At 44.6% G+C, this 15,458-nt stretch overlaps 2 protein-coding genes across 2 annotated transcripts; both read left to right on the top strand.

The window, feature by feature from the left end:
* Positions 1-1,053: 1,053 nt before the first annotated feature.
* Positions 1,054-2,972, top strand: LOC133951365 (nuclear factor 7, brain-like). The gene is made up of 2 exons (XM_062385271.1): positions 1,054-1,193; positions 1,281-2,972. Exon 2 carries the CDS (start codon positions 1,298-1,300, stop codon positions 2,468-2,470), a length of 1,173 nt encoding a protein of 390 aa, XP_062241255.1. The 5' UTR covers positions 1,054-1,193; positions 1,281-1,297; the 3' UTR covers positions 2,471-2,972.
* Positions 2,973-7,644: 4,672 nt separating this feature from the next.
* On the top strand, positions 7,645-10,228 carry LOC133952388 (zinc-binding protein A33-like). Its single transcript, XM_062386804.1, has 2 exons — positions 7,645-7,903; positions 7,991-10,228. The coding sequence occupies exon 2, from the start codon at positions 8,008-8,010 to the stop codon at positions 9,397-9,399; it is 1,392 nt and encodes a 463-aa protein (XP_062242788.1). The 5' UTR covers positions 7,645-7,903; positions 7,991-8,007; the 3' UTR covers positions 9,400-10,228.
* Positions 10,229-15,458: the final 5,230 nt, after the last annotated feature.

Raw genomic sequence — 15,458 nt, 5'->3', positions numbered from 1 at the left:
ACAATAAAAACATGTAAAAAAAACTGCAATACGCTTCCGTGATAAGATGCTTCTTTTTCTACTTTCATTTTTTTTTTTTTACTTTACATTTTAATATACACATTGATCCTTTTTATTTCTTTGACCTCTTTAGTTCACTTCACCTCTTTTTTTTCCTTCTTATAAACTGTACTTTCAGGTTTTTTTATGTTTCTGTCCAACACATTGAATTTCCAGTTTGCCTTCACCTGACGTCTGCAGCACTAAAATAAAAGAAGGAGAGAATAGAATGAATCTCTGAATATAATCGTATCTCTGCGATGAGCAGATGAATAAACTCGACAGTTCCTCCTCTTCCCTGAATCCAGCAGCGTAAATCCTCCCTGTGAATAAACGCCGGCCGGAAGCCGTCCTCCGATCCTCTGGCCGCCGTCTGCTGCCTTTAAAATTCATTCCTATTGAACATGTTTGCCAGTTAATCATTTATCACTCGAGTCATCAGGGTCTTATCTGCAGTGTTTAGCTGCTAATCCTGTTTCATAAACTAATTAATATGTGATCTGACGAACATTATTGTGTCTTTTCTTCCGGTCACATCCTCGCACTCTGAAGAAGAAGTGGTGACAGGCAGTTTCGTGCTGTTTCACACTGCTGAGTTTTATTTTTAGCCTCCATTGCTCCACGAGACGCTGCAGTTAAAGCCACAGTTGTGCAAGTCCAGCAGTAATGTGAGACAGTGCAGCTGTCGGCATGGGAGCAAGTCAGTGACCATCAACGACCATTAGAGACAAACCAGACTGCTGTTGGGAAGAGGTCACAGGTATGTGTATGTGCGTGTGGGTCTGTGTGTGTTTGTGTGTCTTTCAACAAAAGATCCATGTTTGTAGATCCTGGTTCTCATCATTACATCTCATGTGTTATTTTAAACATGGTTTCCCTGAAGCGTGACTTCCATCAACTGCAGCACTTCACACGAATATTCATCACAAGTGTCATTAGAAGAGAAGATATCTTCATAAGTTTGATGAATTTAATTTCATCTAAACTTATGACTTTGCTTCTGTCTCTTTGATGAGACTTCAGCTCTGCAGTTACGTCACAGACTCCCCCCCCCCCTGCACCACCTGAACTTTGTCTTTAGGAACGTCCTGAGTGAGTCCAGCTACAGGAGAGAAGAGTCAAACTACAACCTGCCGATGCTCCACACACTGACCGTGAGTTTAACAAACACCTCAACTCAGAGGGGAAGTGAACCTCAGTGAAGTTCATGGAGCTGTGACTGACTGACTGTCTGTTTTCAGCTTCACGTGGAGACTCAATGGAGAGAGATCAGAGCTCTTCACCTGCTCTCTGCAGTCTGCACTCAGAGAAACTCAGACTCTTCTGTCTGGACCATCAGCAGCCAGTGTGTCTCGTCTGCAGAAATTCAGAGAAACACACTGACCACAGATTCAGACCCATCAATGAAGCTGCACAACAACACAAGAAGCAGCTTCAGGAAACTCTGGAGCCCTTGAAGAAGAAGTTACAGAGTTTTGAACGTGTTAAAGTCGAGTTTGAACAAACAGCAGAACACATTAAGGTCCAGGCAGGACTCACAGAGACGCAGATCAAGGAGCAGTTTAAAAAGCTTCATCAGTTTCTGGAGGAGGAAGAGGAGGCCAGGATGGCTGCACTGAGGGAGGAAGAGGAGCAGAAGAGTTGGGTGATGAAGGAGAAGATTGAGGATCTGAGCAGAGACATAACGTCTCTTTCAGACACAATCAAAACCACAGAGGACGAGCTGAGAGCTGAAGACGTCTCGTTCCTGCTCAACTACAAGGCTGCAGTGGAACGAGTCCAGCAGCGCCCCCTGCTGGATGATCAACAGCTGGCCTCAGGAGCTCTGATAGACAAGGCCAAACATCGGGGCAACCTGAGCTTTAACATCTGGAACAAGATGAAGGACGTGGTCTCCTACAGTCCTGTGGTTCTGGACCCAAACTCTGCTCATCCAGTACTCGTCCTGTCTGAAGATCTGACCAGTTTGAGACGAGGAGAGAGACAGAAGCTTCCTGACAATCCAGAGAGGTTTGATTATTACCCCTCAGTCCTGGGATCTGAGGGTTTTAACTCAGGGACTCACAGCTGGGACGTCCTGGTTGGAGACAGTACTTACTGGTCAACAGGTGTAAAAGAAGAGTCTGACCAGAGGAAGGGAAGCAAAGAATCTGGATTATGGGAAATATTGTTCCGTGAAGGTAAATACTCAGCACTGTCACCATCAGGATCATCTGATCTTACTATGCAGAAGATCCAGAGGATCAGAGTGAAACTGGACTGGAACAGAGTAGAACTGTCGTTCTCTGATCCTGATACTAACAAACACATTCACACCTTCATACACACTTTCACTCAGAAGATGTTTCCCTACTTTTACATTAAAGATGATGATCACCCATTGAAGCTGTTACCTGTGAAAGTCTCTGTGACTCTGGATCAGAGCCGTTAGAGATAAAGATTTTATTCATCTTGTTTATTTCTTCAAGAGAAATCTGATGAATTTAAAAGTTAAACTCGTTATTCTAAAGCTTTGTTTATTTCTCCTTTTACTTTTAACTCATTTTTATTTCTCCTGTCGACTTTTCCACGTGTGTAAAAAGATTTGATTATTTTCTGATCTTTATCTTTGTTTGTTTTTTACTTTCATGGAAAATGTTTTCTATCATTTAGATTTTGTGTGGATCCATGAAGTCGAGCAAACTGATGAAGATCCACATGAAAACACATTTATCAATAACAGCTGATCATTGTTCACATTCAACAAACTTTATTAAAACTCACACATGAGACATGATTCATGTTTAATCACATAAAGTCTGTTCACATATGAAATAATCCAACATATATGAACATTTGTCTGTTTGATGTGATGAAGCCAAAATGATTCTGTCTGTAAAAGTGTTTATTCAACAGCAGCCGAGTGATGTGATTTAAATATTGTGATCAAAATAATTAAAACTATGAAACAGAAACAGAGTTTTGACCTTTTTTTGTTGAAATGTAAATGTGAAGCCAAAATGATTGTGTTTGTAAAAGTGTTTTGATTCATACCTCAACAACAAAACAACAGAGGTTTACTTCAGCGTCAACATTTTAATTCCTCCTAAACGCTGAAGATGCATCGACGCCTGTTTGTGAGCAACATAATAAAAATAGTAGACATGCTTCTGTCACAAACTCTGGTCACATCGTTTGGTTAAAGAGCAAACTAAGCATCAGCTCCCCATAGGTAGCATTAGCCGCGCTAGCATTAGCTACGTTAGCATTAGCCTTGTTAGCTAACGTTACCCACAAGCCACCATTCTTGAGGGCATTAAAGTGAAGGTCATGGCCGACCCACAATTCAACAAATTATTATAAGTACATGCTGAATTAGTGATGTTCTCCATGTTTCATCTACAAACATGCCAAGTGTTATAATTTGATTAATTAAACACAATCACCAGTATCAATGATATTATTTTATATATATTTAGTGATAAAAATTAAACTTATGTCTGACCTGCAGTTAACATGGGAGGGTAAGTAATCTTTTGAAAAATGATTATATATTGATATGAATTAACTCTTGATGACTACAGTGAGATGGAAGATTTCATTCTTGTAGTTTCCTTATCCTCACCAATGATGGTAATCATTTGTTTTTATTTTGAACTTTACCATGTTCCATGCTGTATGTTACAGATACTGTCACCTTTGTCTCTATGACATCTTTTGAACATATAATAACTGTTTATTTTGCCTGTGTTATCTTTAATTGATGAAATCCAAAGTTCATCTTTGTGTCTGTTCGCTGCAGCGGTTGGATTAACTTCACTTCAGCAGCTTCATCACAAACTGCTGCAGGTTCGTATTTATGCATTTAAAAAGGAAAACGCACATTAATTAACAAGTGTAGTGGAGTCCATCATATAATGGGTCAGATTTAATGATGCAGGCTAGTTTTCATCTGCAGGTTGATGGTAGAAAAACATACAAATACATGTATAACACCACAAGTACACACACAGTACATTAGAATCAACATAATACTGTCATATTCTTATTCATCATCCTCAATGTAGCCCAGTTACTGTGGAGCTTTTCTTTACTGAGGTTAAATGTGAAGATGTAAAATAACAAAACAGTAAAATAAAAGTGTACGAGGTGAAAATAGATGATTATTCACAAATAACAATGATCTACAGATGTAACACTGGTGTTGGTGGGAAACCAACATGAGATTTAAGTGAAGTGAACGGGACGAGAGCATCGATTCAAAACAGAAGGTCCAAACCACATCGACTGCTCCGCCCCCTCTAACCAGTGCCTCCACTCCTCCAGGGCCATCTTGACAGCCAACAACTCTCCATTCCCAATATCATAACATTGTTCGGCTGGTGACAATTTGCGGGAGAAAAAAGCACACAGGTGCATCTTCTGGTCCTCAGCTGACTGCTGGGAGAGGACTGCTCCCACCCCGGAGTCCCATTCGTCCACCTCCACCATAAACTGGTGCTCTGGGTCTGGAAAGACAAGGATGGGAGGAGATGAGAACCTGGACTTCAACTCAGTGAATGCTCGTTCAGCAGCAGAGGACCACTGGAAGGTGAGTTTCTTGGAGGTGAGATCTGTTAGAGGAGCCGTCAGAGAGCTTTAATGTGGATGAAACGATGGTATAAATTGGCAAAACCCAAGATCTGCTGATGCCTCTTCTGAGTGGGGGGGTTAGGCCAATCAGACACTGCTTTGACCTTGGTGGTGTCCATCAGGATACGACCAGCCCTGATGATAAACCCCAAAAATGTTACCCCTGTGGCATGAAATCACATTTTTCCGCTTTCATGAAAAGTTGATTCTCCAGGAGCCTCTGGAGAACACTGTGCACATGCTGAACACGCTCCAGTTCAGACTTACGCCGGGTTCACACCGGACGCGGAAGCGGCGCCGAAGCGAGGCGTAAGCGCTAATCCCTAGAGCGCCGGCGCTTGGCGGTTCACACCAGGCGCGATTATCAGCCTGCAGTAAAAACGGCATTTAATATTTTTTTTCAAGCATGTACTTACTTGTTGCTCCAAAAGTAACTGCAACAGCATCCCAACATGTGTCCTTTTTAGTGTTGTCTTTATACAACATGTTTCGAGGATCATACAACTCACTGTACTTCTCCACTTCAATTATATGTTGAAGAACTTCTCCGCTGTTTGCTCCGTTAAATGTCGGGTGCGTTAAATGTCAGATGTCGAGGGTAAATGACGTATTCTCCACTCAAACCTATGTGGAGAATACGTAGCCCACCCCCCTCTCTCTCTCTTTTTATCTTTATGTCTTCTTGTGTGGCTGTAGTGCATGGGCAGATGGGGACATTTAATAATGTGGTCGGTAAAAGTGGTAAAATTAAAACTCCTGGACAACAGAAGGTGTATACAAATTATGGGATGCATATTTGATAATTAATCTCACATAAAATATGTCGTCAATATCGTTTAAAATCATTTTTCAGTGTGTTTCCTGTTGCGATACGCTCGCGTCAAGCGGAAAAAATAGACTCGACGCCGAAACGATCGCCGCACAACGCTACGCTTCAGCCTCCGGTGTGTTCAGCACAACGATTTAACATGGGAGTGGATGGGAGCCAGAGGATTGGCGCTGCGCTTACGCCTCGCTTCGGCGTCGCTTCCGCGTCCGGTGTGAACCCAGCGTTAGTCTGGAGAACATCATTCACCATAGTCTGGAAGACAGCAGGAGCATTAGTAAGTCCAAAAGGCATAACCAGATACTCATAATGACCACTAGGGGTGTTTAATGCAGTTTTCCATTCATCCCCCTCCCTGATCCGAACAAGGTGATAGGCGTTTCGGAGGTAAAGCTTGGTGAACACTGAAGCCCCTTGCAACAGTTTGAATGCAGAAGAGATTAGTGGGAGGGGGTTCCTGTTTTTAATGGTGATGTTGTTCAGACCTCGGTAATCAATGCAGGGTTTCCACAAAAAAGAACCCAGCTCCAGCAGAAGATGAAGAAGGACGGATAATGCCGGAAGCCAGCGAGTAATTAAGGTACCTCTCCATGGCCTTGTTCTCAGGAGTAGACAGGGAGAAGAGTCGCCCCCTGGTGGTGAGGTACCAGGAAGGAGATTGATGGCGCCGTAATACGGGCAGTGTGGGGGAAGTGAAGTGGCCTAAGCGTTGTTAAACATCTCCTTTAAGTTCTGGTACTCAGATGGAACTCGTGAAAGATCTGTAAACTCATTAAGCAGATTTTAGGCAGACAGCATTACAGTGGTTACTGTCTGCCAGTGCCAGTGACTGTCTGCCTGGTCAAAAACCAGGCAGACAGTCAGAGGTAGCAAACAAATCCGATAGGGAGCAGACAAAAAGGGAAATCCAGGGTCCAGAAGGCAAGTCAGTGCGGAGATCAGGTATATCAGTGAAACAAGGGATAAGGCTGGATAGCTAGGAAAAAACCCACAAGACCACGGGCCTTCAACAGGGGGTCCGCAATCCCTAGGGTATCTGCGGAGGTACTGCAGTTGGGTCGCAAAATTTTTGGTTGATTAGACAATTTTTAATCCTTTTTTTTTTTTCAACCAATTTTATTTAAATGTCTTTAAATCAACATTAACATGAATCCAACATATTGTAGCGAACGTATTAACCGAGGCAGAAGACGTTATCTGTCAGTCAGCGACACACAGGAGCTCTCACCAGCTGGGCACCGGTTCACTCACAGCAGGAGACGAGCCGAGACCTGTCCCTCCAAGCCTCCTGTTCACACACAGGAGGACCCGCCCCTCGCTGCTGTGCCAATCACAAGATAGCATGTTACACGCGGGTTCCCCGTGATTGGCCGAGAGCCTATTCAGTCCCCAGCTGACTAAGATCCCAGGTACAGGGACGCATGCTGCAATATTATTGAAAAGAATATTTGGGAACATTTAATTCACCCACAAATCTGTTTGCAATCATATTCGCAAGATATACCTGGTTCTTAGTATTGAATGCACAATAGCAGGGTAACTATGTTTATACATGGCAGTATGCCCAGTTTAATATAAAACACAATTTTATACAATATATATATATATATAGAAGGGGGTCCCTGCTCCATCTCTATCAGTTTGGGGGTCCTTGGCCTGTACAACATTGAAGACCCCTGCACTAGACGATCTGGCAAAGAACAGAGGAAATGGGCCGGTATGTATACTGGGTGACCGATGACTGATGGAAAGCAGGTGGGTCTGGGGCTGGGGCAGGTAATGGGATTTGTGGGAAGGGGTGATGCAGAGCAGGGGGGAGTAGCTGAATTCTGAAACAACCTGAGAATTAATACATGAAAAACCAGATAACAGAAAATGAAAATTCGATGAGCTGACTGAAGTTGTGATAATTTGTAGTATTACAGCAGCAAGAGTCAAAAAGACATCAGCAGGTAATAAGAAACATGTAATACTGAAGTCATGAGGAATATAGAAACATGGAAATATGTGAATGTAATTAAAATAATATATAGACAGTAAAGATATATGCAGTGTGAGAATATGTACAGTGAATGTATCACACGTGAAATGTTGATTTTGCAAAACGCAGATGAATCAGGCACAGTTAAGAGTTAAGAGTGCATTCCATAGGGGGGTGGATAGTTTTCACTGGCAGCAGAGCTGCTTGTACATTTGTTTCAGGTTTTACAGGTTTTATCATCCAGCATCTCAAGCTCCACCCTCTCCTGACACACCTGAGAAACCAGGAAGCATCTGTTCCTCCCTGAAGAGACGCAGGCTGAAAACCAGACGATCACATTCACCTTCCAAACCAAACTGAACCAAACCAGACCAAACGTCCTGAGTGAGTCCAGCTACAGGAGAGAAGAGTCACACTACAACCTGCCGACGCTCCACACACTGACCGTGAGTTTAACAAACACCTCGACTCAGAGGGGAAGTGAACCTCAGTGAAGTTCATGGAGCTGTGACTGACTGACTGTCTGTTTTCAGCTTCACCTGGAGACTCAATGGCTTCCAGATTAGAAGAGGATCTCTGCTGTCCCGTCTGCCATGATGTCTTCAGAGATCCTGTTCTTCTGTCATGTAGCCACAGCTTCTGTAAAGACTGTGTGAAGACCTGGTGGAAAGACAAAGAAGTAAAAGAGTGTCCACTTTGTAAGAGAAGATCTTCAAAGGATCTACCACCTAACCTGGCGTTAAAGAACCTGTGTGAGACCTTCTTACAGGAGAGAGATCAGAGCTCTTCACCTGCTCTCTGCAGTCTGCACTCAGAGAAACTCAGACTCTTCTGTCTGGACCATCAGCAGCCAGTGTGTCTCGTCTGCAGAGATTCAAAGAAACACACCGACCACAGATTCAGACCCATCGATGAAGCTGCACAACAACACAAGAAGCAGCTTCAGGAAACTCTGGAGCCCTTGAAGAAGAAGTTACAGAGTTTTGAACGTGTTAAATTAGAGTTTGAACAAACAGCAGAACACATTAAGGTCCAGGCCGGACTCACAGAGACGCAGATCAAGGAGCAGTTTAAAAAGCTTCATCAGTTTCTGGAGGAGGAAGAGGAGGCCAGGATGGCTGCACTGAGGGAGGAAGAGGAGCAGAAGAGTCGGATGATGAAGGAGAAGATTGAGTCTCTGAGCAGAGACATAACGTTTCTTTCAGACACAATCAGAACCACAGAGGACGAGCTGAGAGCTGAAGACGTCTCGTTCCTGCTCAACTACAAGGCTGCAGTGGAACGAGTCCAGCAGCGCCCCCTGCTTGGTGATCCACAGCTGGCCTCAGGAGCTCTGATAGACAAGACCAAACATCTGGGCAACCTGAGCTTCAACATCTGGAACAAGATGAAGGACCTGGTCTCCTACAGTCCTGTGGTTCTGGACCCAAACTCTGCTCATCCAGAACTCGTCCTGTCTGAAGATCTGACCAGTTTGAGACGAGGAGAGAGACAGAAGCTTCCTGACAATCCAGAGAGGTTTGATACTTACACCTCAGTCCTGGGATCTGAGGGTTTTAACTCAGGGACTCACAGCTGGGACGTCCTGGTTGGAGACAATACTGACTGGTTCCTGGGTGTAAGAGCAGAGTCTGTCCAGAGGAAGGGAAAAGATCTGTCTGGATTATGGGGAATAGAGTTCTATGAAGGTAAATACTATGCAGTGTCACCATCAGGATCATCTGTTCTCTCTGTGCAGAAGATCCAGAGGATCAGAGTGAAACTGGACTGGAACAGAGGAAAACTGTCGTTCTCTGATCCTGATACTAACAAACACATTCACACGTTCACACACACTTTCACTCAGAAGATGTTTCCAGACTTTAACACTATAGATGATGATCATCACCCATTGAAGCTGTTACCTGTGAAAGTCTCTGTGACTCTGGATCAGAGCCGTTAGAGATAAAGATTTTATTCATCATTTTTATTTCTTCAAGAGAAATCTGCTGAATTTAAATGTTAAATGTGTAACCCAGGTGTCAGATGATTTAAAAGTTATCTAAAATTAATAAATTATTTCTGATGCGGTCAGGTGGGTCACTTCCTCTTTCCCGTCTGTTATTGTGAACAGTGTGGATCAGCGTCCGGCCGCCAACACAGCGTGGAAAACTTGTGTCAGATCAGCAGTGAATCGCACTGTGTTTTCATTGTGGATGATTCCCACTAGCATAGCGTGGTTTAAGTTTAACCTGTGAGTGATGATGTTGGTGTGTATGTTTACTTGCACTTAGCCTGTACAGCTTGTCCCTAATAGCCCTGGACATATCTGTTTGCATTTCAGTTGAATGTTTTAATCTTTCTTAATGGTGAAATTATTAGCCAAATGTTTGGGTGTTGTTGCGATAATCCTGACGTCTCTTTATGATATTTTGTATTATTTGAACTGAACAATTAGGAATTATTTGTTTTTCTCAATGATCTTTTGTAGGCCAGGTTTTTTCCCACCTTTAGTCAGATGTTGTTTGACCCAAACTCTGACAGTGATGAAGAATTTCATAGAAAGTGACTAATATTAACCTAACCTCCTGGCCACTACGAGTGGGAGGAGCAAACTCACACTAACCCCCTTTTTGGTTTTTCCCTTTTTAACATTCGAACATGGAATGTCCTTGGATCAACATAAATTATATTAAAGAAATGAAAATATACGACTGAACTGAAAATAGAAATGATCTGAGAAATATTAATTTTAGTTGTAAGTTTGTTTTACAATTTTTTGTTTAAATGCAAATACAAATTCTATTTGAAACCAACCTGTGTCTCCTGTGTCAAAATATATGCACAAAACAACACAATTATGACACAATGAACGAATCGTGTTCCACAACTTTTACATTTCTTCAAACCTCAATTCTGTAGTTTGTGCTTTTCACTTTGATTTAAAGATTTAAAAATCCACTGGGAGTAATTATACTTTTTAAAAATAGGGGTAATGTTGTTTGTGTGGGACACATCTGTAAAGAGAGGACAGATGTGTGAAGAGTAAATCCAGAGTAGAACTGGGCAACGTGTTTTAAATCACGTCTACCGGGAACTAGATGGATTCTGTCGTCTTTGAGAAGGAGATGTTTTCTTCTTCAGACGACAGGAAAACATGGATGAAAGGTTGAGTTTGCTCAGCTTGTTAAAACAGGAGCAGATCAGCTCTGACTGGGAAATGATCAAACGCTGAAGAGTCTCCGAGTTCAGAGGGAAACGTGACAACAAAGATAATGAAAGTCCCAAAGCAACAAATGCACATCATCCAGAAAGAAACCGAAGGGAAAGAGTTTCTTCTTCTTCTGTTAATTTACCATAAGCTCCTCGATTTGGATTTGCAGGAATTTCTGATCTTCATCAAAATATGTTGTGATATATCTTTTTCACAATCCTGAATATATTCAGGTTCCACACATCACGTGATCAGGATTTCTTATTCCTGAAAATCAGTTAAATGCAGTGTAAACAGTTTCCACCTGGACCCTCAGCAGTTCACCAGTCAAGCCAATCAGATGGGTGTGGTTAAGACCACTGATCAGGACACCACCAGGACATTGGTTCTGATAAACAACTACTTCTCTATCTAGTGTCAGTTATTATTTATTCCACGTCATGATGTCATCAGCCAGTTGAAGCAGGAAGCACCGTGTTACTGTCAAACGATCACTGCTCATCTCCTCAGTGTATTTAATCTTTCATTCAAACAATTTAAATGTAACTTGTTAATTTAATGGTTATGAATGTGAGTAAATACCCGGTAAAAAAAATAAACCAATGTCTCTCTCCGTTGAATCAGATTTTTATTAAATATTTCCAATCTCCTGCTGCTCTTCTCTTTTTTTAGGTTTAAGTATAACGTTGTAAAATTGGATTAGAAACGTAAAACTGTAGTAGTTCAGCTGATTACTCACAAAAATCAGAAAATGTATTTAAAGAGATTTAAAGTAAAGATTAATATATATATATATATATATATATATATATGGAAACTGTGCATCAGCCCAACACTTGTCCACAATTACCCAGATACACTGAACTCTACTACCACCTCCTGTGTGTGTATGTGTGTGTGTGTGTGTGTGTGTGTGTGTGTGTGTGTTTGTGTGTGTGTGTGTGAGCGAGCAGCTGGCTGACAGAGACAAGAGAAAACAAGATAAGAGAGAAGAGGAATCACATCGTCTTCACGCAATACACCTGACAACAAACACCACTGCTCCCTCCCTCTCTCTCTGTCACACACACACACACACAGACACACACAAACAGTTTGTGTCTTTGTTCTGAACGGTCTTGTCGAAGAGATAAAGAGAATCAGAGTCCGCGGCTGCTCTGTGTCACATTCAGATATCAATTAATCCTTTATCTTTTAATTCAATTTGATACTTTTGTCTAATTGGTTTAAGCAAATAATCTAAAATAGTCCAGATTGTGGCGGAGACGTTTAACACTTGTTAAACTCTCAGAATTTCTCTTGTGAAACATTTGTCTTCTCTCAGTGGAAGAGCAGATAAACGAGCCATTGTCCGTTAACAACATGTCACATGTTAGAAACCCTGGATCATATCGGATCATTTAAACTTACAAAGGTCAACTGGACCCAGAGAGCAAAGAGGCTGAGGCAACAGATCAACTGGTGCCAGCCCTGACGCCAGAGGCTTGAATCCAAATGTTCTGTTCCCTGTTCCGCTGCCAGCGTTGGACCCAAGCTGGTCCAGGTGAAGCTAACTGCAGTTAATTGTTAGTCCACAGCTCACAAACCCACAAAGCTGAGGTGGTGTGTGTCCACGGGGCCGGAGCTGGCTCCCATCAGCCTCAGAGCAGCTCGGGGGGGGGGGGAGGGAGCGACCCAGTGGACCAGGACAGAGAGAGGAGAATGAGAACAGTTCTCCTTTTCAGCGAACTGGCACCGGAGGGAGAAGAGCAGTCGACTGTGTTCTATTCTAAGCAAACTGAGAAAACACACACACACACACACACACACAAACACGTTGATAATGCATCTGCAAGGTCCGATCTGGGCCAGTGTCACAAACTGCATCAACCCGACAACCTTCCTGTGGTTCCGTCTTTCTGTCCCACTTCATATGAGCCCAGTTTTTCAAATGTTTCAAGCTCCATTTTGAATCTTGCCTGGAACCTGCTGCCACAGCAGCACTGAACAATTAGTTTATCACTTTTAAAGCTCAGGCCACAATGGCTTCACGGGAAGACTGTGATTGCTGGAACAGCCACAGTTTCATCACCCTCCCTCTATGGCGCCAGGTTTTTCCTCCTATCTTTGAATGTGGCTGTTGGGAGCGATTCTCAACGACCCAACATCATAAACACTAATTTGTTTGGAACACCTCTCCGCCTTGAGGCTCCAGATGCTGAGGCTGTGTGACGGCCTCCACAGGACCCGTCATGCTCCATTCAGCCCCCAACAGGAAGCACGACACCAGGAACCGGAAAGGAAGGAAACAGCTTCACACCAGAGAACACACACACACACACACACACACACACACACACACACACATCAATATATATACACACGCACACACACACACACACACATTGTCACAGATAGAGGACTTGATAGAAGCAGACAGAAATGGATTGTTCTCAACTCTCTCAATATATAGTAAGTCTGTCCTCTGTGTAGGTGTGTGTGTGTGTGAGAGAGAGAGAGAGAGAGAGGGGGGGGAATTAGAGCTGTCACTAGTCTGATAACAATGTTAAGCTGAGGAAGTGTGGTTATTACACACACGCACACACACACACACACACACGGCCTCTTGACAGGAAAGGTGACTTTAGTCCGAGCATGAACGAGAGAGAGAGAGAGAGAGAGAGAGAGAGAGAGAGGAGAAAGAGAGAGAGAGAGAGAGAGAGAGAGAGAGAGAGAGAGAGAGAGAGAGAGAGAGAGAGAGAGAGAGAAAGAGAGAAAGAGAGAGAGAGAGAGAGAGAGAGAGAGAGAGAGAGAAGAGAGAAAGAGAGAGAGAGAGAGAGAGAGAGAGAGAGAGAGAGAGAGAGAGAGAGAGAGAGAGAGAGAGAGAGAGAGAGAGAGAAAGAGAGAGAGAGAGAGAGAAAGAGAGAGAGAGAGAGAGAGAGCGAGAGAGAGAGAGAGAGAGAGAGAGAGAGAGAGAGAGAGAGAGAGAGAGAGAGAGAGAGAGAGAGAAAGAGAGAGGTGTAAATACCTGGAAAGAAAACAAAAGAAGGAGCTCCAACAGTTGATAAAGTGAGGGTGAAAGTCAGGAAGAGGAATAAAATGTGTGAGTTTATATTTCTGAATGACAGCCTCCTGAAAGCAGGTGTAGGATTAAATGTAGGACAGATATATACAGTCATTCGTCTGCAAGGAAGCTCAGGATTAATGTAGGACAGATATATACACTCTCCTTGAACCGTCACCTTATCGTGGTGGAGAGGTTTGCGTGTCCCCGTTAACCTGAGGGCTGTGTTGTCTGGAGCCTTGTGCTCCTGGTAGGGTCTCCCATGGCAGAGTGGTCTCAGGTGAGGGGCCAGACTAAGAATGGTTCAAAACCCTCAATGAATATCGACGAAAGAGGAGATGGGACCCAGCCCGGAGGAAGCCCGGGGCCCCCGTCTGGAGCTAGGGCCCAGACGGAGGGCTCGATGGCGAGCGTCTGGTGGCCGGGTTTGCCACGGAGCCCGGTCGGGCATAGCCCGAACAAACTACGTGGCACCCCCCTCTTTTCATCTCATGGGCCCACCACCTGTGGGAAGACCCGTTGGGGTCGGGTGCGCAGCCACATGGGTGGGCAGCGAAGGTAGGGGGTCTCGACGGACCAGACCCGGGCGGCAGAAGCTGGCTCTGGGGACGTGGAACGTCACCTCGCTGTGGGGAAAGGAACCGGAGCTTGTGAGGGAGGTGGAGCGCTATCAGTTAGATCTGGTGGGGCTTACCTCCACGCACAGTCTCAGCTCTGGTACCATACTCCTGGATAAGGGTTGGACTTTATTCTTCTCCGGAGTTGCCAAGGGCGTGAGGCGTCGGGCGGGTGTGGGGATACTCATAAATCCCCGGCTGAGCACCGCGGTGTTGGAGTTTACCCCGGTAGACGAGAGGGTCGCCTCCCTGCGCCTAAGGGTTGTAGGGGGGAAAACTCTGACTGTTGTTTGTGCGTATGCACCAAACAGCAGTTCAGAGTACTCGGCCTTCTTGGAGACCCTGAATGGAGTCCTGTATGGGGCTCCAGTAGGGGACTCCGTAGTTCTGCTGGGTGACTTCAACGCCCACGTGGGCAACGATGGAGACACCTGGAGAGGCGTGGTGGGGAGGAACGGCCTCCCTGATCTGAACCCGAGCGGTCGTTTGTTATTGGACTTCTGTGCTAGCCATGGATTGTCCATAACAAACACCATGTTCGAACATAAGGGTGCTCATAAGTGTACCTGGTACCAGAGTACCCTAGGCCGAAGATCAATGATCGATTTTGTGATCGTGTCATCTGATCTGAGGCCGCATGTTTTGGACACTCGGGTAAAGAGAGGGGCGGAACTGTCAACCGACCACCATCTGGTTGTGAGTTGGATCAGGGAGTGGGGGAAATTTCCGGATAGACCTGGTAAGCCCAAACGAGTAGTGCGGGTGAACTGGGAACGTCTGGAGGAGGCCCCCGTCCTAGGTATCTTCAACTCACACCTCCGGCGGAGTTTTTCTGGCATTCCTGTGGAGGTTGGGGGCATTGAGCCGGAGTGGGCGGTGTTCAAAGCCTCCATTGCTGAAGCTGCGGCGGCTAGCTGTGGCCTCAGGGTCTTAGGCTCCTCAAGGGGCGGTAACCCTCGGACACCGTGGTGGACACCGGTGGTCAGGGAAGCCGTCCGATTGAAGAAGGAGGCCTTCCGGGATATGATATCCTGGAGGACTCCTGACTCGGTTGCAGGGTACCGACAGGCCCGAAGGGCTGCAGCTGCTGCCGTGTTGGAGGCTAAGCAGCGGGTGTGGGAGAAGTTCGGAGAGGTCATGGAGAAGGA

The sequence above is a fragment of the Platichthys flesus genome, chromosome 4, assembly GCF_949316205.1.
Source record: "Platichthys flesus chromosome 4, fPlaFle2.1, whole genome shotgun sequence".
NCBI lineage: Eukaryota > Metazoa > Chordata > Actinopteri > Pleuronectiformes > Pleuronectidae > Platichthys > Platichthys flesus.
The sequence above is the reverse complement of the archived record's forward strand: the minus strand, read 5'-3'. Positions and strand labels throughout refer to the sequence as shown.

What these genes read in the sequence shown, in the direction of transcription:
- LOC133951365 (XM_062385271.1), top strand. Translation starts at nt 1,298, where the DNA reads ATGGAGAGAGATCAGAGCTCTTCACCTGCTCTCTGCAGTCTGCACTCA.
- LOC133952388 (XM_062386804.1), top strand. Translation starts at nt 8,008, where the DNA reads ATGGCTTCCAGATTAGAAGAGGATCTCTGCTGTCCCGTCTGCCATGAT.